This window comes from Schistocerca nitens, chromosome 2 (assembly GCF_023898315.1).
Source record: "Schistocerca nitens isolate TAMUIC-IGC-003100 chromosome 2, iqSchNite1.1, whole genome shotgun sequence".
Classification (NCBI taxonomy): domain Eukaryota; kingdom Metazoa; phylum Arthropoda; class Insecta; order Orthoptera; family Acrididae; genus Schistocerca; species Schistocerca nitens.
In genome coordinates, this window is record NC_064615.1 from 449,048,758 (window position 1) to 449,072,392 (window position 23,635).

A 23,635-nucleotide genomic window follows, 5' to 3' on the forward strand; every position below is an offset into this window, starting at 1 on the left:
ACAGAGCCCTGAAAGACCTAAGTCGAAACAAGGCCCCGGGAGTAGACAACATTCCATTAGAACTACAGACAGCCTTGGAAGAGCCAGGCCTAACAAAACTCTACCATCTAGTGAGCAAGATATATGAGACAAGCGAAATATCCTCAGACTTCAAGAAGAATATAATAATTCCAATCCCAAAGAAAGAAGGTGTTGACAGATGAGAAAATTACCGAACTATCTGTTTAATAAGCCGCGGCTGCAAAATACTAACACGAATTACTTACAGACGAATGGAAAAACTGGTAGAAGCCGACCTCGAGGGAAATCAGTTTGTATTCCGTAGAAATGTTGGAACACGTGAGGCAATACTGACCCTACGACTTATCTTAGAAAATAGATTAAGGAAAGGCAAACCTACGTTTCTAGCATTTGTAGACTTAGAGAAAGCTTTTGACAATGTTGACTGGAATACTCTCTTTCAAATTCTGAAGGTGGCAGGGATAAAATACAGGGAGCGAAAGGCTATTTACAATTTGTACAGAAAGCAGATGGCAGTTATTAGAGTCGAGGGGCATGAAAGGAAAGCAGTGGTTGGGAAGGGAGTGAGACAGGGTTGTAGCCTCTCCCCGATGTTTATCAATCTGTATATTGAGCAAGCAGTAAACGAAACAAAAGACAAATTCGGAGTAGGAATTAAAATCCATGGAGAAGAAATAAAAACTTTGAGGTTCGCCGATGACATTGTAATTCTGTCAGAGACAGCAAAGGCTGGAAGAGCAGCTGAACGGAATGGACAGTGTCTTGAAAGGAGGATGTAAAATGATCATCAACAAAAGCAAAACGAGGATAATGGAATGTAGTCGAATTAAATCGGGTGATGCTGCGGGTATTACATTAGGAAATGAGACACTTAAAGTAGTAAATGAGTTTTGCTATTTGGGTAGCAAAATAACTGATGATGGCCGAAGTAGAGAGGATATAAAATGTAGACTGTCAATGGCAAGGAAAGCGTTTCTGAAGAAGAGAGATTTGTTAACATCGAGTATTGATTTCAGTGTCAGGAAGTCATTTCTGAAAGTATTTGTATGGAGTGTAGCCATGTATGGAAGTATAACATGGACGATAAATAGTTTGGACAAGAAGAGAATAGATGCTTTCGAAATATGGTGCTACAGAAGAATGCTGAAGATTAGAAGGTTGGTTCATATAACTAATGAGGAGGTACTGAATAGAATTAGGGAGAAGAGAAGTTTGTGGCACACCTTGACTAGAAGAAGGGATCGGTTGGTAGGACATGTTCTGAGGCATCAAGGGATCACCAATTAAGTACTGGGGGGCAGCGTAGAGGGTAAAAATCGTAGAGGGAGACCAAGAGATGAATACACTAAGCAGATTCAGAAGGATGTAGGTTGCAGTAGATACTGGGGCATGAAGAAGCTTGCACAGGATAGAGTAGCATGGAGAGCTGCATCAAACCAGTCTCAGGACTGAAGATCACAACAACAACAACAACATGAAATCTCAACTAAATTAATAAAATGTAACTGTCAATAGTACAGAAAAATTGAAATTACAAAATAAGTACTTTGTATCTACTATGGTCTAGACATGGTACAGAATGGTATTTCGGATACACGAACGTATTGGGCTGCGCCTTAGGCACAACACAGGTGATGAGAAGCTTTCCTCCCCACCCCTCTCCCTCCCTCTTATCTTCACAGCACCAATTACGTGAGTAAATTGTGACAGAGAAAGTGCGATGGCTTGCACAGATATAGAAAACAACGTAGCTGTGGCTGTCACCTTTAGGCTGACGATGCGGATGGCCTGGTCGACGGTCATCTCGACGCGCACGCGGTCGCGCAGGCGCAGGTTGATGGTCCCGTGTGGTGTCGCCACCACCGCGCCGCCGCCCGCGACGCCGTCCACCATGTCTGGGTCGCACCACCCATCTTGCTGTCGGGATTCAGATCGTCTCGTCAGTTACACCAGTCTCCAGAAACAATCGCTATTTTGTTGGTTAGGTACATATAACATAACTGTAAGCAGCAACACGTCATCGTAAATTAAATTTTTAACATCGATAAAAATATTAAATTATTGAAAACTTCGAAAAAGAATAGGTTTTATAATACTTAAAAATGGTTAAACACCAAATGCAGAACACATGAGATTTCTCGGTGCAGGAAGTGTCTTGTCTGCACAGACCCTAAAATGTTCTGCAGGCTATATAGCAAATGTTCCTGGCAGATATAACAGTTCAGATGGTATGGGACACTATCCACCTCCTGCACAGGCATAATTAAGCTGAGGCCTTCTGCTGAGTCCCTGGACACATGACGATCGAGGGGAATGAGGAATCTGGCAGCACAGCAGAAATAATCAACAAAGAAAATACCACAGTTCTCCTTAACATCCCACTACCGGCTATGTTGTCATGGGTGGCAAAGGGAATGTTGGCTGAGTGGGAAAAACAGTGGCTGGAAGTGGCCAAAAACAAGTTGCGGTCAGTCAAACCAACTATTCGACAATGAAGCATTTACATTCGAACTCCAAGAAGGGGAGAAGTGGTTGCAAGCAGCTTCGTATCTTACACTGCTTAATGACGCATGCTTATCTCTTGGGGAATGGAGACCCACCGGAATGCAGTGTCTGCGGAGACGCAAGCACGGTGCACCATGTTTTAACATCGTGTTTTGTATGCTGATAGAAGGGATGCTTTTGGTCTACTATGGGACTTACCGTCAATTTTAGGTGATGAAACAATAGTAAGGAAAATGGCGTTTTTACGGTGTCTGGATTCCTGCCCATTGTATTTGGACGACCATTTCAAAGTGTCTTTGGGTGTCTGGCTCACACTATTATTTCCGCGATCAACAAGCCATCTTAATACCATCCAGAGTTTTATTGATACCGTTAATTCATGACAGTTGTATGAACAGGTCTATTCGACTGTGGCTGTAGTCACATGGTCTTCGCCTTTCGTCTTCACTAGAGTGACTCCTGCTGAACCAGTATCATGATATTGAGAAACGACGCTGGTGACTATGCAGTTTAGCGCCAACAGTTTTAAGTCCGTCCGACCGTCAAAAATAGTAATGGTTTGTTGGTAAAAAACATTTTGGCTGCCAGGCTAAATGTTCCTGCGAAACACTGGGTACAATAGCTTACTAAAATAAGCAAAAACATAATGGGTTCTTGACAAATTGTGTCATCATCCAAAGCAGAGGAAAAAACTCGTGACGAAGTATGGCTGCTCATTTAAAAAATATACTATAAACATGCATGCACTGCCCACTTGCAACTCCTCTTGACAGAGGAACAGTCCGTGCCTCAAAGGCCATCCTCATATTCAGAGGCGTATTAGGAATACTTCATGTTGCCTCACGGCTGAAAGTAGCTAAAACACTACTGGGCAGTAGGGCACAAGTATCTCTCTCTTCCTCAATAACACGTTTGGGGGAACAACACATTGTATCACAGTATGAATATGTAAGCCATATAACAGTTCGTCATCCCGGAATTTAAATGTGCTTTTATCACATAAGTGCTCTATTTTTAAATGATAAGGACGTAAATATGATTTTAAATTGACGCCAAATAAAGTAAACTGAAAACTTTAAGCTTAATGGACTGATGTGTAGTGTGCGCTGCATGATTAGTGAATTGGTCGTATGGCCGATTAACCAAATGCCAGTTTTAGAAAGCTAAAAAAATCTCCAATCCCCTCAAGATCACACATACCTCCTTATAGCAGGCAGTAATTTCATTCGGTAGGTGAATCTTGAATATATAATGGGAACAAACGACATAGCAACGAAAGTAATCCTCCTGGTTAGATTCACCCATGTGGACTAATACACAGAAGGAAAAAACTCGCAACAACACGAAAGAATTTTGCGACATAAACGAAAGTTGGGAATCGTCTTTCTACATCTGAAAGACGATGTCTATTTACATTTCGCGCCAGTCGCGTAAGAGTTGCGCTAGAGCGCCACTATGAGAATACAAATCAGATTTACTTTGATTACACGAAGCAAATGTCGTGAGCGGTAATTACTTTTGAAATTGGACGTGTTGTTAGTCAAGAATGCCTTTAAGGTGACAAAGACGAGGTCGTGTGATACGGCTACGAGAAGCTGGATGTTCCTCCTGCTTTATTGCAGAAACACAGGGCAGGAATGTAGCCGCTGTACATGATTGCTGGCAGCGGTGGTCACGAAAGTTTGCGGTCGCAAGAAGACCGGCTCCGAACGCCCACGTGGCACTACTGAGAGGGAAGACCACTGTGTACGTCGTATGCCTGTGGCGCATCGTACTGCGTCTGCAGCAGCAATTCTAGCAGCAGTTGGCATCACAGAGACCACAAACTGTTACAAATCGGTTACATCTATGCCAGCTTCCGAGCCCGACGCCCGGCAGCGAGCATTCTACTGACCCCAAACCATCACAGTCTACGACTTCAGTGGTGTCAAGCTAGAGCTCATTGCAAGGTAGGGTGGAGGTCTGTAGTCTTTTCTGATGAAAGCTGGTGTTCTACCTCCGTGCCAGTGATGGCTGTATGTTGGTTGGGAGAAGGCCAGTTGTGGGCTTGCAACCAACCAGCCTGTTTGCGACTGGACTTACACCTGAAGTTATGGTCTGGGGTGCGATTCCATATGACACCAAAACCACTCATTATGACTTCCTCGATTCACCGCCAGTTGGCCCAATTGAAGGAAGGTAATGTTGACTTCGGTGCTTGTGTTGACATGCGACTCATTGCTCTACAGTACTAGCATCAAGCACATCAGTACGTAGCATCAACAGGTTAGTGTTCATCACGAACGTGGTTTTGCAGTCAGTGAAATGTTTACAAATGCGGAGTTGGCAGATGCCCATTTGATGTATGGATTAGCACGGGGAAATAACCGTGGCGCGGTACGTTTGTATCGAGACAGATTTCCAGAACGAAGGTGTCCCGACAGGAAGACGTTCGAAGCAATTGATCGGCGTCTTAGGGAGCACGGAACATTCCAGCCTATGACTCGCGACTGGGGAAGACCTAGAACGACGAGGATACCTGCAATGGACGAGGCAATTCTTCGTGCAGTTGACGATAACCCTAATGTCAGCGCCAGAGAAGTTGCTGCTCTACAAGGTAACGTTGACCACGTCACTGTATGGAGAGTGCTACGGGAGAACCAGTTGTTTCCGTACCATGTACAGCGTGTGCAGGCACTATCAGCAGCTGATTGGTCTCCACGGGTACACTTCTGCGAATGGTTTATCGAACAATGTGTCAATCCTCATTTCAGTGTAAATGTTCTCTTTACGGATGAGGCTTCATTCCAACGTGATCAAATTGTAAATTTTCACAATCAACATGTGTGGGCTGACGAGAATCCGCACGCAATTGTGCAATCACGTCATCAACACAGATTTTCTGTGAACGTTTGGGCAGGCAATGTTGGTGATGTCTTGATTGGGCCCCATGTTCTTCCACCTACGCTCAATGGAGCACGTTATCATGATTTCATACGGGATACTCTACCTGTGCTGCTAGACACAGATTTTCTGTGAACGTTTGGGCAGGCAATGTTGGTGATGTCTTGATTGGGCCCCATGTTCTTCCACCTACGCTCAATGGAGCACGTTATCATGATTTCATACGGGATACTCTACCTGTGCTGCTAGAACATGTGCCTTTACAAGTACGAAACATGTGGTTCATGCATGATGGAGCTCCTGCACATTTCAATCGAAGTGTTCGTACGCTTCTCAACAACAGACTCGGTGACCGATGGATTGGTAGAGGCGGACCAATTCCATAGCCTCCACGCTCTCGTGACCTCAACCCTCTTTGACTTTCATTTATGGGGGCATTTGAAAGCTCTTGTCTACGCAACCCCGGTACCAAATGTAGTTCTCCAGGGCAGCATCAGCGCTTCAGTGATTCCATGCGACGGAGGGTGGATGCCTTTATAACCCAGTTAGAAGTTCATTCAGCAATTTCAAAAAGCAAAATGTACACCTATATGCCCGGAATAAGAAAACATGAAGTATTGGAGTAGTCAGGTCCTCCATTCTCTCCTTCTGGAATAAGTTCAAAATGGTTCAAATGGTTCTGAGCACTATGGGACTCAACTGCTGAGGTCATTAGTCCCCTAGAACTTAGAACTAGTTAAACCTAACTAACCTAAGGACATCACAAACATCCATGCCCGAGGCAGGATTCGAACCTGCGACCGTAGCGGTCTTGCGGTTCCAGACTGCAGCGCCTTTAACCGCACGGCCACTTCGGCCGGCCTGGAATAAGTAAATGAAAGTGGAAACAAAGTGGCCATCAACCAGAAACCACCTTTCTGCTAGAAATCACATGACGCTGTACAGCATGGGGAACAATAAACAAACAAAAAACGCTTACACCCTTCAAATAATCCAAACTAAAGCCCTAAGATGAACATTAGGAGCACCACCACGGAGACAGACCCCCAAGCGATGGGACAACCATGAAAATACGACTAAGAAGTGCACCAGAAACTAGTCAATCAAAGAAACGACAAGACATGTGAAAAAGATGGCCCTGTAACACTGAGGCTCTGGCACTGGAAATAGTACTACTATCTTTGGCGTTATGACGTAGTAAATAGTACTCTTCACACTACGCTGGTTTCTGGAATTTTCGAAGATGAGGGAGCCTTTTCTCTGGCGGGAGCATTGTCTTGCTATTTAACATCAACAGTGCCCAAGTGCTACTGGCCGCGCGCATGTACTAGTATGTAATGTATGTAGTATGTTAGTTTAGAGCTGTTGTTTGGGCTCCGCAAGAAGCAGTCGTGGGCAGCCGCGTCGCGCATAAAATGTCTGAAGAATTGGCTAAAGATATGATTACGAGTTGAAGGTCTTAAATCGGTTCGCAAGGTACAAGTAATTTATGATTCGGTTTATTCGCAGAAAGTTGCGCGGAATTATTTATGATATTTGTGGAAGAAAAAGCATCGTTGCTGTTGGTCAGTAACTTTCGTTGGTGAAGCGTGTTGATATTTGAACTGATACGAAATGGTATCCGTGAACAGTGAAACCCGCTAAATTTATATGGAAAGGTAATGCAGCAATACTGTTAACATAAGAGTGGATGAGCTTAGGCATTATTAGGGAGTGTGTTACATGCCAAACGATAATAAAACAGGCCGGCCGATGGTGGCCGAGCGGTTCTGGCGCTACAGTCTGGAACCGCGCGACCGCTACGGTCGCAGGTTCGAATCCTGCCTTGGGCATGGATGTTTGTGTTGTCCTTAGGTTAGTTAGGTTTAAGTAGTTCTAAGTTCTAGGGGACTTATGACCTCAGCAGTTGAGTCCCATAGTGCACAGAACCATTTTTTTTTTATAATAAAACAAACAACTATTAGTTTGTACTGTCGTTATTTTAAAGCGGCATTTCAAATTTTGTAATTGAGCAACTTTAATAATTGAAAATTATAAGAGACACTTGTTAGTATCGGGCACGTGGTCAATTCTGTTTAGTAACGAAGCCTGTTCTGTGCGTAGAACTATCATACTCGTGTCCGATATCCACAAAAACAATCAACTAATTATTTAATTTTTTCCATTATTCAGCAACACTTTCTAGAACGTAGATACTGGCAGAACTGAAGCTCTGAGGCTGGGCTAGCTAAGTCGGTAAAAGCATGCCCATTAAGTAAAAAGTAAAGTTGGCCAATAACGTCATTACCAGATAATAGGAAAAAAGTCAAAGAACTTATAACCACGTCAACAGGAATCAATTTACAACTAACACGATTAACTGAAACCCTAGGACTTACTAGATGAACAGGCAGAAAACCCTGACATTCGTAATGATAAACAGAGAGCATTTCTTGTATCACTGCTGAATGAGTGACTTGAAATGAACAGATCACTACTTATTCGACAAAGAATATTTGACACAGCATGGAAATAACTCATCTTTGGAATATCATATAAGATGTCTTCATACAAAGTATACTGTCACATACGTACATCCTCGCCATCAGTGCTCAACCCCACTGAGCATTGATGGTGGGAATGTACGATGTGACACTATACTTTGTACGAAGACATTTTGTATGACTTCCTGAAGATGAACTATGCCCGAAACACATCAAATATACTTTGTTGAACAACAAGTGATTTGTTCATTCGAACGACCCATGCAGCAATGGTATTACGAAGTGTTCTCGGTTTACATAACGAAAACAGGCATCCCAAGCGACTTCATGTCGTAACTCCAGTTCCTTGTAATGTCAAATGCTGAGATATGTTTAGGCTCTAGTGGCTGACCGTGTAGGCTTCCGGAGCGACTGGCGGCGCGTCGCCGATGACCTCGGGGCAGAAGGGCGGGGGCCGCGTCAGCTGCCACGTAGCCGGTGCCATGCCCACCCCCATCCCCACCCCTACGCCCACCCCCACCATGGGTGCCAACGCCGGTGTCTGCCACTGCTCCTTGGTCACCAGGTCCAGCTCGCTCAGCACCTGCAACACAAATCGCACTGTCGAAACATTCTCAACAGGAGCCCAGCCAATGGATGGGTAAGCCCAGAGTAGTCAACCTTTCTTATCTGTCACTCACTTTTATATCTCTTTTAGCAGTAAAATAATTTAGCGCTCACTAGTTCCAAAGTAATGGTGGTTTAAAACTAGAAAAGTAACTTTGCTTTATAAAATTTATAAATCAGAGTTACAGCAATTTAAAGAATATACTATTAATTACTTATCAAGTACCTTATGTGAAAATTATAAGTGAAAATCTATTAAAAACGTTTTTAAAACATCTGCCGCCACTACCTACAATGAAAGATGGAACGGTTACTAGTGGGCGTTAGGGACCAGGTTGACTACAAGTGGGTAAGCCAATGCCTAGAATATGTCGACAGATACTTCAAACGTCATCGATATGTAGAAGTGCGTCAGAAAACTGCCATACTTATGCAGAGGTAACGTGGTGTCCAGGTCAAAGCCTGAAAATTTCTAGGAATGGAAAAACCCAATAAGCTAACTCTCTAAGGAGTTCGTCCACCTCTGTAGCTCAGCGGTCAGTGTGTCTGGCTGCTAGGTGCTGCCAAGGATTGTTGCCTGGCGAGAGGACTGGTACAGAGTGCACTCAGCCTCGTGAGGCCATTACAGAAGCCATTTGCCTGGGAAGTAATGTCAAGAAAGCCACAACGTATGGGAGAGTGGTGTGCTGACCCCATGCCCCTCCATACCACGTGCAAATTACGCCATTGGCAGAGGATGACACGGCAGTAGGTCGGTCCTAATTGGCCCGTCAGGTCCAGAAGCCGGAGCTCTGCTTCCTTGATTGCTTTTTAGAGTTCAAAAATTCGTCCCTGATTTCTCATTACTCTACTTAAGTATTTGACGACAGGTGATCTTCATTGTCCGAAAGACTCAGCGGTCTATCATTTCAACTATAGACTCTCGTCTATTTTTGAACGCAGATCGACATTCTACTCGCCTATAGGAGAAAAAAGGTCTTTATAGAGAATCTGAAGACTTTGAAATGGATACAGCAGGGAACCGTTGAACGATGGTTGTAACGAGACCCATTGATTGGCTCTGAGCACTATGCGACTTAACTTCTGAGGTCATCAGTCGCCTAGAACTTAGAACTAATTAAACCTAACTAACCTAAGGACATCACACACATCCATGTCCGAGGCAGGATTCGAACCTGCGACCGTAGCGGTCGCTCGGTTCCAGACTGTAGCGCCTAGAACCGCACGGCCACACCGGCCGGCAGACCCATCGATTTCTAGAATCTTCACCGTGCTCAAACACAGTTACCCGTGAAGGTCCTGCCATCCTTGTTAAGAATCCGTTTCGGCGTCTTCCTTCGGGCATTGTGAGATCTGCAAGGTGCCTCCAGATCAGATAGTGGCCACTAGAGTGTAGCACGATGACCACTAGGAAGTGTTAGTAAGAGCAGCGATCATAACGAGAAATCTTTGACAGAAAACGATCTCGTAGAAGGGCTGTCTGACTACATGAGGCTCTCTAAAGCTTGAAGACATGGGTGGCTGTTCATTTATCAAAGTTAAAACTCAGCATTTTGTACTCCGTTTTCAGCCTTTAAACTGTGCTTCTAAGCTCTTATGCTGTCAGATAAAATATTGTCTTTTACTTCACGTACTAAATAATGTTCATCATAATATTTATCTGTCTATATTTTGAATGTTAAGTAGCCTGTTTGTATTTGCGGCTACTAAATGGCGCTCTTGGTGTTATGTTCAGCTGCCTGCAATTGCTAACGCGGGCGCCTCAGCCTGATGCTACCCGCGGCTCCACGTCTTCTTTTTTGCAACATAGAGCTGTTATTGCTTTAATTTTACGTTGTAAACGGTCGCTGACCACGCAGCCATGTTCAAAACTTTAAGTCTGCTATTTTGTGAGTAGCCCACAGTGGCTTGGATTACATGTATTCTGTTTCAAAAAATTTTATGACTAAAGCTTTATCGCTTGATATTTATTTTATATGTGACATGTAAGTACTGTTTCGCTCTTTCACTGTTAGTCAGTACTTAGTCTTAAAAAATTTTTTTCCTATAAATTTTGTACTTACGTTATAGGCCCGTTTGAGTGTTTGCCTCCTGATGAAGGCACTCATAATAGTGCCGAAACCTAGGTAAAAAAGACTTCTTTTTTGCAACATAGAGCTGTTATTGCTTTAATTTTACGTTGTAAACGGTCGCTGACCACGCAGCCATGTTCAAAACTTTAAGTCTGCTATTTTGTTTGCAGTATGTTGTATTGAATAGCAGCGCGTGTAGTCTTAGTTGTGAGTCAACCGAAGTGCTGGTAAACGTTCTTCTTGCAGTATTTGACTACGTACTGGTTACCTCTGCTTAACTGCTCAAATTATGCAATGCCGTTTTAGTTGTAATTCTAAAGATGTAATTTAATCTTCACCCTTTCATGAACTGTGCTGTTACTGCTTGCGCACTACTAGAGTAATTGAGTAAGTTTCCTACTTAAATCATTTGATGCTTAAAGTGGCAATGAAAATGTGTTACGTGCTTTTAAGCATTACAATTTGCTTTAATAACTTCGGCTTTATTGATTATTTGCTAGGCTGTACATTAATATCTGATGTAACATTTTGCACGCAAAAAGTTCGCTGTCGTCCCAGTTGGCGTAAAACGAGCCATGTTCTAATAATATATGTGGCGCGTCATAGAAGGAATTTGTTGTTTTCTTAGCCGGTTGGACTGCGTCTCAAGCGTTGCCGCGTGACCAATAAAAAACGTTCAAACGTGTGTGAAATCTTATGGGACTTAACTGCTAATCTTAAACACTACTTAACCTAAATTATCCTAAGGACAAACACACACACCCATGCCCGAGGGAGGACTCGAACCTCCGCCGGGATCAGCCGCACAGTCCATGACTGCAGCGCCTTAGACCACTTTTTTTTCTTTTTTTATGTCATTTTGTTCGCTTTCGTTCGTTGCACCTGTTCGGGGCGGACGTCGTTAAGACACCCGTTTTAGTTCGTTGTTGATCGGTGAACTCAGTTTTTTTTATTACGGAGGGCAGCTACACGCTGCCGTGCCGGCAGATAATGACCAAGGACATACAACACCCAGGCCCCTGCGGGGAATCGAACCCGGGCCCCCTGTGTGGTAGGCGGTAACGCTACCGCTACGCTACGGAGGCGGACAACCGCTCGGCTAATCTCGCGCGGTGTAACCAATACAACTGAGTGGGTCTACGATCGCGGAAGGCTGCTGTATTTTACCTTTAAGACTTTTTTTATTTAAAACTGTAGCTAGGATATAATTTTTTGGTGTTCCAAACTACTCAAAAGATTTCAAACCCTTTCGGGGCCACCAAGCTTCTAAGTCCTCTTTCAAATAATGTTGTCTAAAGTTTTCGCATTGAACTTGCAGAACGTCTGTGACGTCTTTTCTTAAAGCCTTTTGTTTTCTTGTATTAAAAAGAGAAAGCTATATTTTGCAACTAAGTTTTGTCACAAGAAAAACCCTAAGTCCGAAGTTACAAAAAATTCTTTTACTGAGTGAAGTCACTGCCATTTGTCTTAAATTAAAATATATGTTCTTAAACGTTACGCTTATTGCTTTGCAAGATTTTTCTGAATTTTTTTGACTTTATTATTTGAACAAGTAATAAGTTGCAAAATCATTGTGTCTCTGTGTTATTACCAGTGTTGATTGTTTCGATGCGTGGTTTTGTTGTTCAATGGCTCTAAGCACTATGGGATTTAACATCTGAGGTCATCATTCCCCTAGACTCAGAACTGCTTAAACCTAACTAACCTAAGGACATCACACACATCCATGCCCGAGGCAGGATTCGAATCTGCGACTGTAGTAGTGTGGCGCAGTTCCGGACTGAAGCACCTAGAACCGCTCAAAGTTTTTTGTTGAAAATGCTCTATGGACTTGGTCCTTTTACTCCCCGCAGCCTTGAGATCTGCTGTCAACATATCAGTCCACGTTCTCGTTAAAAATGTAAAAAAAAACTGTTGCAAACTATAACGACGTATCAAGCTTCAGCCCATAACGCAGATCGATTAGGGTAATACACTCTACATGGCCGTCAGATACCCTCAGGGGTGCCTCAAAGGTACAAATGTGGGAGTCTGGTGTGTTCCATGTGCAAGCAACATAAGACGTTAGTTTCTTTCCTACAGGCTTATTGCTCACAGGTTGTTAGGGCATTCTGTAGTTTGCCATTTCTTGTCCCAAGCCTTCATAATATAATACAACAGAAGCCTCCTCTGGTCAATGTTTGGAGCTCCTTGTTCTAACGTACCCATTGTAGTTAGCCCCTTAAACAGCTCCTCTGCGAGTTAATTGCCCAGTATGTCCATGTGACTAAGCTTCCAAAGGAAAGCTATGGAGAGCTCCAGCCCCGTCCGAAGCGTCTCGCAATTTGCTGGATATATTCCAATCTCTGTCTCCCCTTACAGTTTCTGACCTCTACAACTTCCTTCGTACTATGGAAGTCATTCCCTGATGTCTTAACACATGTACTATCATCCTGTCCCTTCTTCGCGCCAATGTTTTCCATATGTCTCTTTCTCTGTCGATTCTACGGAGAACCTCCTCATTTCTTACTTTATCGGTCCACCTAATTCTCAGCATCCTTCCACAGAATCACACCTTAGACGCTTCAGCTCAGATCTTTTTCGGTTTTCCCACAGTCTGTGATTCACTTTCACACAACACTTCACTCCGGCCGTACATAATCAGAAATTTCTTCCTGAAATTAAGGCCCATGTATGATACCAGTAATTTTCTTTTGACCAATAAAGCCCTCTTGCTGTGCTAGTCTGCTTTTTATGTCCTCCTCTCTTCTTCCGTCACGTGATGTTCTGCTTGCAGCGTACCAGAACTCCTTAAATTAGTCTACTTCGTGGTTCCCAATTTTTGTGTTAACTTTATCACTAACCTCATTTCTGCTATTCCTCATTACTTTGGTCTTTCTTCGGTTTACTCTTAGTCCAGAGTGTGTGCTCATTCGACTCTTCATTCTGTTCAACAGGTGCCGTAATTGTTCCTCACTTTCACTGACGATAGGAATGATATAAAAAAATGTCACCACTGATACGCTTTCGACAGTTCCGCTAAAACGAAGCTGTTAAACATAGTTGTCACCAAAGAAGACGAATTAAATACTCAAGAATTCGAATCAAGAGCAGCTACCATTAAGAGAAACTTAGAAGTAGTTACCCTTGGTGTAGCAAAGCAACTTAAATCATTTAATAAAGGCAAGTTTTCTAGTCCAGACTGTTTATCGGTTAGGTTCATTTCAATGTGTGTTGGTTTAGTACCTCCATATTTCGCAGTCATATACAACCGCTTACTCAATGAAACGTTCGTACATAAGGACTGGAAAGTTGTACAGGTCACACCAATACGCGAGATGGAAACAAAAGTAATCCGCTTATTTGTAGCCCCATATAAGTAAGTCATTTTGTAGTAGGATTTTGGAACATACATTCCTTGTTAGAACATTATGAAACACCACTATCTATCGACACTTAGTCATCATGGATTCTGAAAACGTTGTTCTTGTGAAATGAAGATGGCTATTTATACCGATAAGTGATGAGTGCTATCGACAAGGGAGTCTCGAATAATTGATTCCATATTTCTAGATTTTCAGAAGGCTTTTGACACCGTTTTTGACAAGCGGCTTCTAAATAAACTGCGTGCCTATGGAGTGTTGTGCGACCGGATTTGTGATTCGCTGTCAGAAAGGTCACAGTTCATAATCAACGGAATGTCATAGGGTGAAACAAAAGTGATTTCTGGCGTTCCCAAGGTAGTGTTATAGGCCCCCTGGAGTTTCCAATCCATAAAAACGATTTAGGAGATAATCCGAGTAGCCTCTTAGATTTTTTGGGATCTAATAAAATCATTAGAAGATCAAAACCAATTGATAAAAGGTTAGAGAAGATGTGTGTATGGCGGTTGATTCTAAACAATAAAAAATGTTTGGTCTCATGCATCAGTACTGAAAGGAAACCTTAAATTTCGGTTATACGATAAATCACACAACTTTAAAGATATAGAATCATCTAAATATCTAGGGATTACAATCACAAACAATTTAACTTGGAATGATCACAGATAAAATGTTGTGAGGAAGGCAGAACAAAGACTGCATTATATTGGTAGAACACTTAGAAAATGTAACAAATCTACTGGTACTAAAGAGATTTTTACCCTTGTTTGTCGTCTTCTGGAGTACTGCTGACGGGTATGTGATCCTTACCAGATAGGTTTGACGGAAGGCATCGAAAAAGTTCAAAAAAGGGCTGCTCGTTTAGTGTTATCACGAAATAGGGAAGGCAATGTCGCGGATATGATACGTGAGGAGGGGAGGTAATCATTTAAACAAAGCCTTTTTTATTACGATTAAAATTCTTCTGGGTGTTGTACCACGTCATTCTATAAAATACTTTAATTACAAACTGTAAAACCAACGTTTCGATCGTATTACAACGGTCTTCCTCAGGGCAAGACTAGTTTTGGTGAAGGAAAGTTGTCCCTACTCCTATGTGCATACGTACGTAGTTACTTCAAAGTCGTTCCTCTTTACGGAGAGATCTTTTCACGAAATTTCGACCACCACCTTGCTCCAAACACGAAAATATTTCATTGGCTCCCATCAACACAAGGAGATATGAGCATCTTAACAAAATAGACAAATCAGAGTTGGCACGGAAATATTTAGATGTTCATTTTTTCCACGTGCTATTCGAGAGTGGAATGATCGAGAAACAGTGTGAAAGCAGTACCATGAACTGACTGGCAAGCACTTAAGTGTGAATTGCAGTGTACTCATATAGTTACAGATGTAGATGCAGATGTAGATGTAGCCCACTTGTGCAGTAGTGGAGAAAATAAAATAAAATATACTGCACCATTCGTATACACGAACAGTACAATAATGGCAACCATAGTCTCTCCTATGATTAGGCGTTCATGCCACAGCAATAATGCGTTTTTTTTTCTTGTACTAGCGCTTCCCAAATTATGTCACTTTTCAATATTCTGTACTAATTAGTACGGCATGAAGCTTTAGGATAGGAAGAACAGGAAGAAATTAAGTTTTAAGAGATGTTAGAGTTGTAGCGAACCTGCTGTTTGAGAAAGAAATTGAAGTACATAAATCTGTCATATTGCATCAGCACAAACAGCTATTGGTTAAAAATTTCAACAATCATCAGAAATTTTATTTCCACCCAGTTTTATGTCTGTCATCGTGACACCAGCTGTCTTTGTATATTAGTGAACTACCTAGTCATTAAACACAGTTGATATAATCTGTTTCTCTGAGCATTATGTGACTACTGGTGCAGATGTTCAAATGGTTCAAATGGCTCTGAGCACTATGGGACTTAACATCTATGGTCATCAGTCCCCTAGAACTTAGAACTACTTAAACCTAACTAACCTAAGGACATCACACAACACCCAGTCATCACGAGGCAGAGAAAATCCCTGACCCCGCCGGGAAGCGAGAACGCTACCGCACGACCACGAGCTGCGGACTGGTGCAGATGTATTAAGTGTTTCAGGATTTAGTTTAGCAGCTAACTTTTTGTAGAGCATAAATGGAGAAAGGAGCAATTGCCACATTCATCAGGAATTGTCGTATATTTAAGAAAATAGATATTCACAAATTTTGCCTAGAACAGCATAAGGAACCATGCACAAAAGGAGTAGACCCTAACAATAAATTCTTCTAATAGCTGTGGCAGGTAATTTTAAACTGTTCATAAATGACCTAGAAGCTCTATTGGCCTACTTAGTAGCAAAGAACAATAATGTGATTGCTGATGACTTTGGTATAGATTTGCTTAAAAATTATTCCAGTCAGAATTTGTTATAGTAACACGATCACTTACCTTAATTTCTACTGTAATCTTCCCAACTAGGGTAGCTAATCGCTCAAAAATACCCACTAATAACATCTTCATAGAACGATGTAATGAACAAAATTATATTATGTAACTAACAGTCAATGGTCTCTCAGCTCCTTTTGTTAAATATGAATACTGAAGAGGGTATAAAATCTGCTAAATCTGAGTTTAAGAGTTTACTCATTAAGACAAAAATTATCTTATGACACTCCTCAATGACATAAATTGGAATGATGCCTTCAGTGCTCATGAAATTATTTTATGATACTCCTCAATGACAAACTGGAATGATGCCTACAGTGCTCATGAAAAATGACACTTTCATTAATAACGTCCTTACTTTATTTGAAAACTGTTTTCCCCCAAAAGTAACCCAGATTAGACAAAAGTCTACAAAGAAGCTATGGATTACTCAAGGAATAAAGGTATCTTGTAAGACAAAGAAGAAACTGTATCTGTCAGTCAGACACAGATCTGATGTTGCTGCTGTACCACATTATAAGAGATACTGCAAAATATTAAAGATAATGTCACGGTCATCAAAGCAAGAACAATATGAGAGAAAGATAATCATATCAGATAACAAAATAGACAGTACGAAATATAGTGAAGAAGGACACCTATAGAACAAGAGATGGTTAGGAGAAGAGATCATTAAGAGTAAATGATACCTTGGTAACAGATGTTGCAGCGTTACAAAACTGTTTAACAAGCATTTCAGAACTTTTACTGAAAAGATGGGGTTACCAGGTTCAGTAGATGCTGTCTTGGAGTATCTCAGACCACTCATATAACTTCAGTAATATGAATGTGACCCACACTACACCAGTAAAAGTCATGTAACTATTAATCATTAAATTGAAAAACTCAAGTGGGTATGATAAAATAATAACAAAGTTAATTAAAGAGTGTCCTTCTGAGCTTAGCAACACATTAAGTTATATGTATAACCGGCCATTCATCAGTGGAACATTTCTTGATTGATTGAAATATATTCGAATAAAGCCATTGTTTAAGAAAGGATGTAAATAAACACCGTAAAAATTTCCGCCTAGTTTCACTTTTTGCAGCATTCTCGAAAATTTTTGAAAAGGTAATGAACAATAGGCTTTTTAACCATCTGACAACGAATAATATATTGTTAAAGCCACAGTTCTGATTTCTGAGGGCTTCCGAAATTGTGAAGAATATCTACACATACCGCGAGAATGTACTGAATTAATTCGGTAGTAAATTACAGGCTGCTTGTATATTTTGTGATCAACGCATTTTGAGAGGCGAGAGTCACTCCACCTTATCAAGCTCTGCAGGAGGTCTTCTCTTTACCTGTGTATTTTCATTTTTCCATCCCAGAGAGGACGCTCACGCTGCGAACCGACTTCGAGGTTTTCTTTTCTTTTCTTTTTTTTATTTTTATTCTTATTACATTTGATATTGAGCATACTACGCATTTGTAACCACCGGTCCTGAACATCGACGATCGCTAAATAGAATGAATTTGAATGTAATTACGAACGCATGAAACTTGGTAAACTGGAGTGGCTTTGCTTGGTGTAGCTTTGTGTCGGAGGCCTGGAAACAACAGATGAAAATTCAAAATTTCAAAGTTGGTACGAGACGCCACTCCAGCGGGTGTGGGAGTGTTATCTACACGGCTTTCCGTACATGAATCTCTCGCGACTGCCTCTCCCGGACCGCATGACAAAGACACTTTCGTTCAAATTTTTAGACGTTGAACTGATGGAAAATTATGAAAACTGGTAGACAGGTGTCGTCTCTCCTGTTTCCTGCTTGGAGCAGATACCTGGCGCCACAAAAGGATTAGTTTTGTAGACTGGTCAGTTCGACCCTCCAAATGCTTCTGTCTCAGTGCTTGGAGGCACGGCAGATTGGATTTCATACATAAATCACAGGGGCACCGACGAGTAGAGTCGCAGCAAGGCCGCTGTGCTGGCTGTGAGTAAGTGGAGCTGCTTCTGTGCGCACTTAAAACGACGATTTTTGGATGGGAAATAGCTCAGGCTTTTTAAGTTACGAACTTACCCTAACTTTATAGTCATCTGCGAGGAGCGTCATGGATTCCTCGCGAGTGTTAACTCTTGTATCATTATTAACTCAGGTGTGTCAGAACTTGTTCTTTACGGACACAATTCACATCATGCATCGTGAACCTCATTAGGTAAGTATCCCCCTTTCACTGCAAGGGATAAGACAGTTTTGACGCCTCAACTTTGGTTCGAAAATTGTGAATATTATTTTCGGTAAATCTGTGAATGTCTGAGATTTCGCGTGTGAACGTCTGTGCGTCCATGTCGCGATGGTGACTCAGCCCATTTCCTGTTGAATGATTATGATGAGTACAGTTTGTCCTTACGGAACCATAGTAACAGAATTATCAAACGTGTTCCATGTTTTAATTCAGGAGCACCCTCCCTTTTGGGAATAAATATATTCTGTTCTGCTATTTAGTTCGTTAAACTTTTCCTCAGTGTTCATTCTAGCACATCAGTCTGCGTCTTATAACCAATAAGGTAATGCACTCCGTGGAAAAGAGCGTACGGCATTGCGGGGCCGGGAGTCCCCCCTTGGGAGAAGTTCGGCCGAGAGCAAGTACTTATTGCATTCGACGCCACATTAGGCGACTTGCGCGTCGGAGATGGGGATGATATGATGATGAGGACAACACAACACCCAATCCCTGAACGGAGACAATCTCCTGCCCCAGCCGGGAATCGAACCCGAGCCTCTTGGCTGGCATTCCGCCGCGCTGACCATTCAGCTAACGCAGCAGACGTAAGAAAAAGTTTCTAGGAGACAGTCAATGTAGTTCAGTCCCTGATCCATCAGAAGACCGGTAGTTAGATACTGATTGAGCATTTTTCTTCGTGCAACAATATTTCTGGGCTTCAGACGACTTAGCACTCAGGGGTAGTCAGAATATGTTAGGTAATGTACTCGTTCAACAGGAAGCCAGTCGCTACGAAAAGTCACTATTGTAGGACGAAAGTTCGATTCACCAAAGAACTAATGGCCAATATTTCGATAGGCAAGAACGATGGGCGGCTTTTAAACTGAATATGTAAATCACAAAATTCGTTTAAATACGTTAGAATATTATACTCTCACAGGAAATACTGCAAAATGGTTTAAATTTCATATATCTGACAATATAAAAAGAGTATCAATAGGAAAGAGACGTGTATTAAGCTATCAGGCATCAGCTTATTGGGAAATAATTACATGTGATCTCCAACAAGGTACCATGTCAAGGCCCTTACTTTTTCATTCATATATCAATGACCTCTCATCAGTAACATTATCAGATACAAAATTTCTTTTCTTTGCAGATAATATAAACATTGAAATAAGAAGAAAATCAACTATAGTTCTAGAAAGATTGGTTAATGAAATTTTCATAGGCGTTAATAAATGGTTGGTAGTCAATTCTTTGTCACTAAACTTAGAAAAAGCACACTATACGCTGTTCACAACCAAAAAAGGGAATATAAAAAGTTTTAGAAAAAGCACACTATACGCTGTTCACAACCAAAAAAGGGAATATAAAAAGTTGACAGTTTTAAATTCTTAGGATTACAGATGATGATAAATTCTAGATGATGGAGCAAACCACAGAACTTCTGAAGCGCCCTAAACAAATCTATTTGCAATGCGAATGTTGCCAGGCATATGTGATAGTACTTTCATTTCATAACGTCATACAGCGTTATTTTTTGGGATAACGCATCAAGCCAAGCTAAAGTTTTCTGTGTCCAAAAACGTGTAATAACAATTATTTGTGGTATGAACTGAAGAAGATCTTCCAGAGCCCTGTTTAGGGAACTAGGGACACTAACTATTAATGACATCTATCATAAAAATATGTCTCCTTTTCAAACCAACAGTCCAGTTCATAGAATTTCAGTCACTTATTTTGGTCCAGAAATGTACATTATTCAGGAACACACATTTTCAATAACTTGGCAGCAGCCCGAAAATTTTTAACTATTTATAACGTTCAATGTAAAAAGTCCTTAAAAGATTTATTGGTACTAACTTCTTTTACTCCGATATTGCAGTGCTTGTGTTATTCTGAATTGCGATGTAATGTTCCTTCGGACATTGCAGACACTGCAATATCGTATTTTTCCTCCGACGCAGGGTAAGCGACTTTTACGTATAATGTCTCCCCTGTACGGCAATATACATAGTGGATGTACGAGTACAGGTTGTAGACACATGTTTTACGATATATTGAAGTTTGGGTGTGGCTGTGAGTCGTTCTGTAATAGCCAAAGGGTAGCCGGCACAGTAACTCAGCGTGTTCGTTAAGAGGGCTGCTCACCCTCTGTAATAAAAAACTGAGTAAAGAAATCAACGACCAACTAGAACGAATGTCTTGTGACGTCCACCCAGACCAAACCCAATGAACAATACCGAACAAAAACTGAGAAAAACGGATAAGGCGACCTCTTGCGATAAGCGGGAAATCCGGGTTCGAGTCTCGGTCCGGCACAAATTTTTACTGTCGTCATTCCATTATACAGCTGATGGTAGTCCATATTCGAAACTGCGAATACATTTCTTGTCCATTTACTCCAGTGCTGAATTTCTTAGCAGAACCAGCTGAGATGTGTATTTTACTAATAATATAAAATAATACGAGTATTGTGTGACTTCTGTACAAATTCAATGCACTTCTGCAGTTATTGCAAGTAAGTGTTGCAGCATGATTTTTCTATTTCATGCATGGCTGCAATACCCTAATAATTATCGTATCCACCTTAGTGTATGGAACATTTACATGTTTTGTGACAAGTTTACTATTGTGATATCTTCATACTTTTGCGGCGCAATGAGTGATCCATAAAATTTCAGGTGTGCAACCGCATAAATTTCACTTCAGCTTCTCACGTTTCGACTGTATACCGTCCATCCATATTCATTATTAAGGCCTCTTGTGGGAAAATGCGCTCATCACATTCCTGTCTCTGGGGACCTCGTTGGCAAACTAAAATCACTCAAACTGCACAGTTCTGATATATTAGTCAGTTTCAATGTAGTGTCGTTGCTCACAGAGGTTCCTGTTTCACAATCATTGAGAAAGAGATTTCAGCTTTGTTCAAACGTGTCTTGACTTCGACACACTTTTTATTCAATAAAGAATTTTATGAACAGACTGACGGTGTCGTCATGAGTGGTCCCTTCTCGCCCTTCGTGGCCAAACTCATTACGGAGGACTTCGAGGAAAAGTCGTTGGAATGTTGAAGCACATAGTATTTTGGCGGTATGTTGATGACACGTTTGTTGTGTGTCCCGAAGGTGAAGATAAATTAAAAGAATTTTTAAATCCTCTGAATTCCATCCATGGACAAATTCATTTCACGCTGGAAATCGAAAAAGACAGATGCCTTCCGTTTTTGGATGTTTTGGTACGACGCAAAGATGACACTTTGGGACATGCCGTATATTGGAACCGACCAACAATGAATTATATTTACGTGCAAATAGCTGCCACCATCCTTCGCAGACGATGAGTAATCTCAGAACTCTGGTACACAAAGCACATGTCGTTGCTGGCGAGAACAGTCTGGAGTACGAGCTTCTACACTTAAGAAGAGTTTTGTAGCCAACGGGAATTCTCCATAGCAGAATGAAACCGACGGTGGGCATGATGAATGCAGAAGAAGATACGGAAAGTTTTAAATCCATGGCTTGATCCCCTGTGAATGTGGCCGTTCATACATCTGACAGACGACACGTACAGTCTATGAGAGATGCGCAGAGCACCGCAATTACACCCGGCTCTCACAACCTAATAAATCGGCGGTGGCACAGCACTGTAATGGTAATGGGCACTCTGTGGTGTACGGTAACGTCGAAATTGTAGCCTCGACTTCATATTTCTGGGATTCAGTAGTGGAAGGAGCAATTGAACTTCGGTTGGCGACGAATTTAACCAATAGAGATAGTGGCTTCAGCTAAAACAAATGTTGGAATCCGGCACTTTCTGCAATGGACTCACAAAGACGTCGCAACGATGCAGCTCGCACTGATAGATCGATGTCACCGTGTGGATCGACTATGCAGCCACAGATCTCATTTCATGTACATGTTGTATCTTTTTGTCGTCGATCAACATCTCTGGCGGCCTAATGTATCTGTGGCCGCATGCGCTGTGACTCGGTCCGCGGATTTAAAAGGACGGAGTTTAAGTGCTGGAGCGTCAGTTACCCGGCTCATTCTGAAGATAGCTGGATGGTTAACAGCTGATATCAGAATAAGAAGTTAAATTTATGCGGCTGCACACCCTAAACTAAGTGGAACAAGTTTGCTATTACCTTTCAAATGAAATATATTTAAGATTTTTTTTTTTTTTTTTTTTTTTTTTGTTATTCCACATCCATGATGGCCATTTAACTTGGGATCTGTGGAAGGTACACTATTGCGTTTGTTTTTCTTTGCAATATTTTTTCTGTGTTAACGTTTTCTAGCATGTTCTACATCCTGGACGATATCCGCACTATCGTTTTATTGTTATGAAAAGTATATCTAATCTTGGTTCCAACAGTATCCGATGTCGAATATGTTCGAGGGTAGTCCATATAGTCTTAATTACCATCTTGATAAACTAAAGTTGCGTAAAATGTACGGATTAAAAATCCTAGGTCAAAGTCGCAAAAATATCGTCATTGATATCAATGAAGACGTTTTTGCAATTTTGACCTAGGATTTTTAGTCTATACATTTTAACATAAAAGATCGCTTGTCTCCCTATACGATAACGTCGAATAACAACAAAATGAAATTTCATGGCTATTTTTCGTTTATTTTCAGGCAGTCTTGGCACATAATTAAAGCTGCGCACCATAGTACACTAGCATGACCCTAGAGACGCCGAAACGAAACGGCAGAGACCATTGGTAAAATGGAGTATTGTGCGGTAATTTGATTTCTGCAAAAGGGAACAACGCTCCAGCAATCAATGGAGAGTTGATGCAAGAGTGCGGCAACAATGCACCATCACATTCCACAGCTGTTAGGTGCAGAGAGATTTCCAGTGTGGTCAGACACCTCTAAATGACGAAGAACAAAGTGGAGAGCCGTCCCTCTGTGCTGAACAGGGAATTGGAGGTAACAGTCAAGACCAGCGTATCACAACGGAGGGATAGTGTGAACGTGAAATCAATCGTTCATTACTTTTCAACATCTTGCACGACATCCTGAACATGACAATGGTCA

The 23,635-nt window shown here is 41.6% G+C and overlaps 1 protein-coding gene across 1 annotated transcript in view; it reads right to left on the reverse strand.

Moving 5' to 3' along the window:
- The window catches only part of LOC126235081 (uncharacterized), a 50,902-nt gene extending 48,988 nt beyond the window's left edge, over nt 1-1,914 (reverse strand). The window contains exon 1 of the mRNA XM_049943814.1: nt 1,786-1,914. Within this exon, the coding sequence (XP_049799771.1) occupies nt 1,786-1,914 (129 nt within the window). The remainder of the gene's footprint in view (nt 1-1,785) is intronic.
- Nucleotides 1,915-23,635: the final 21,721 nt, after the last annotated feature.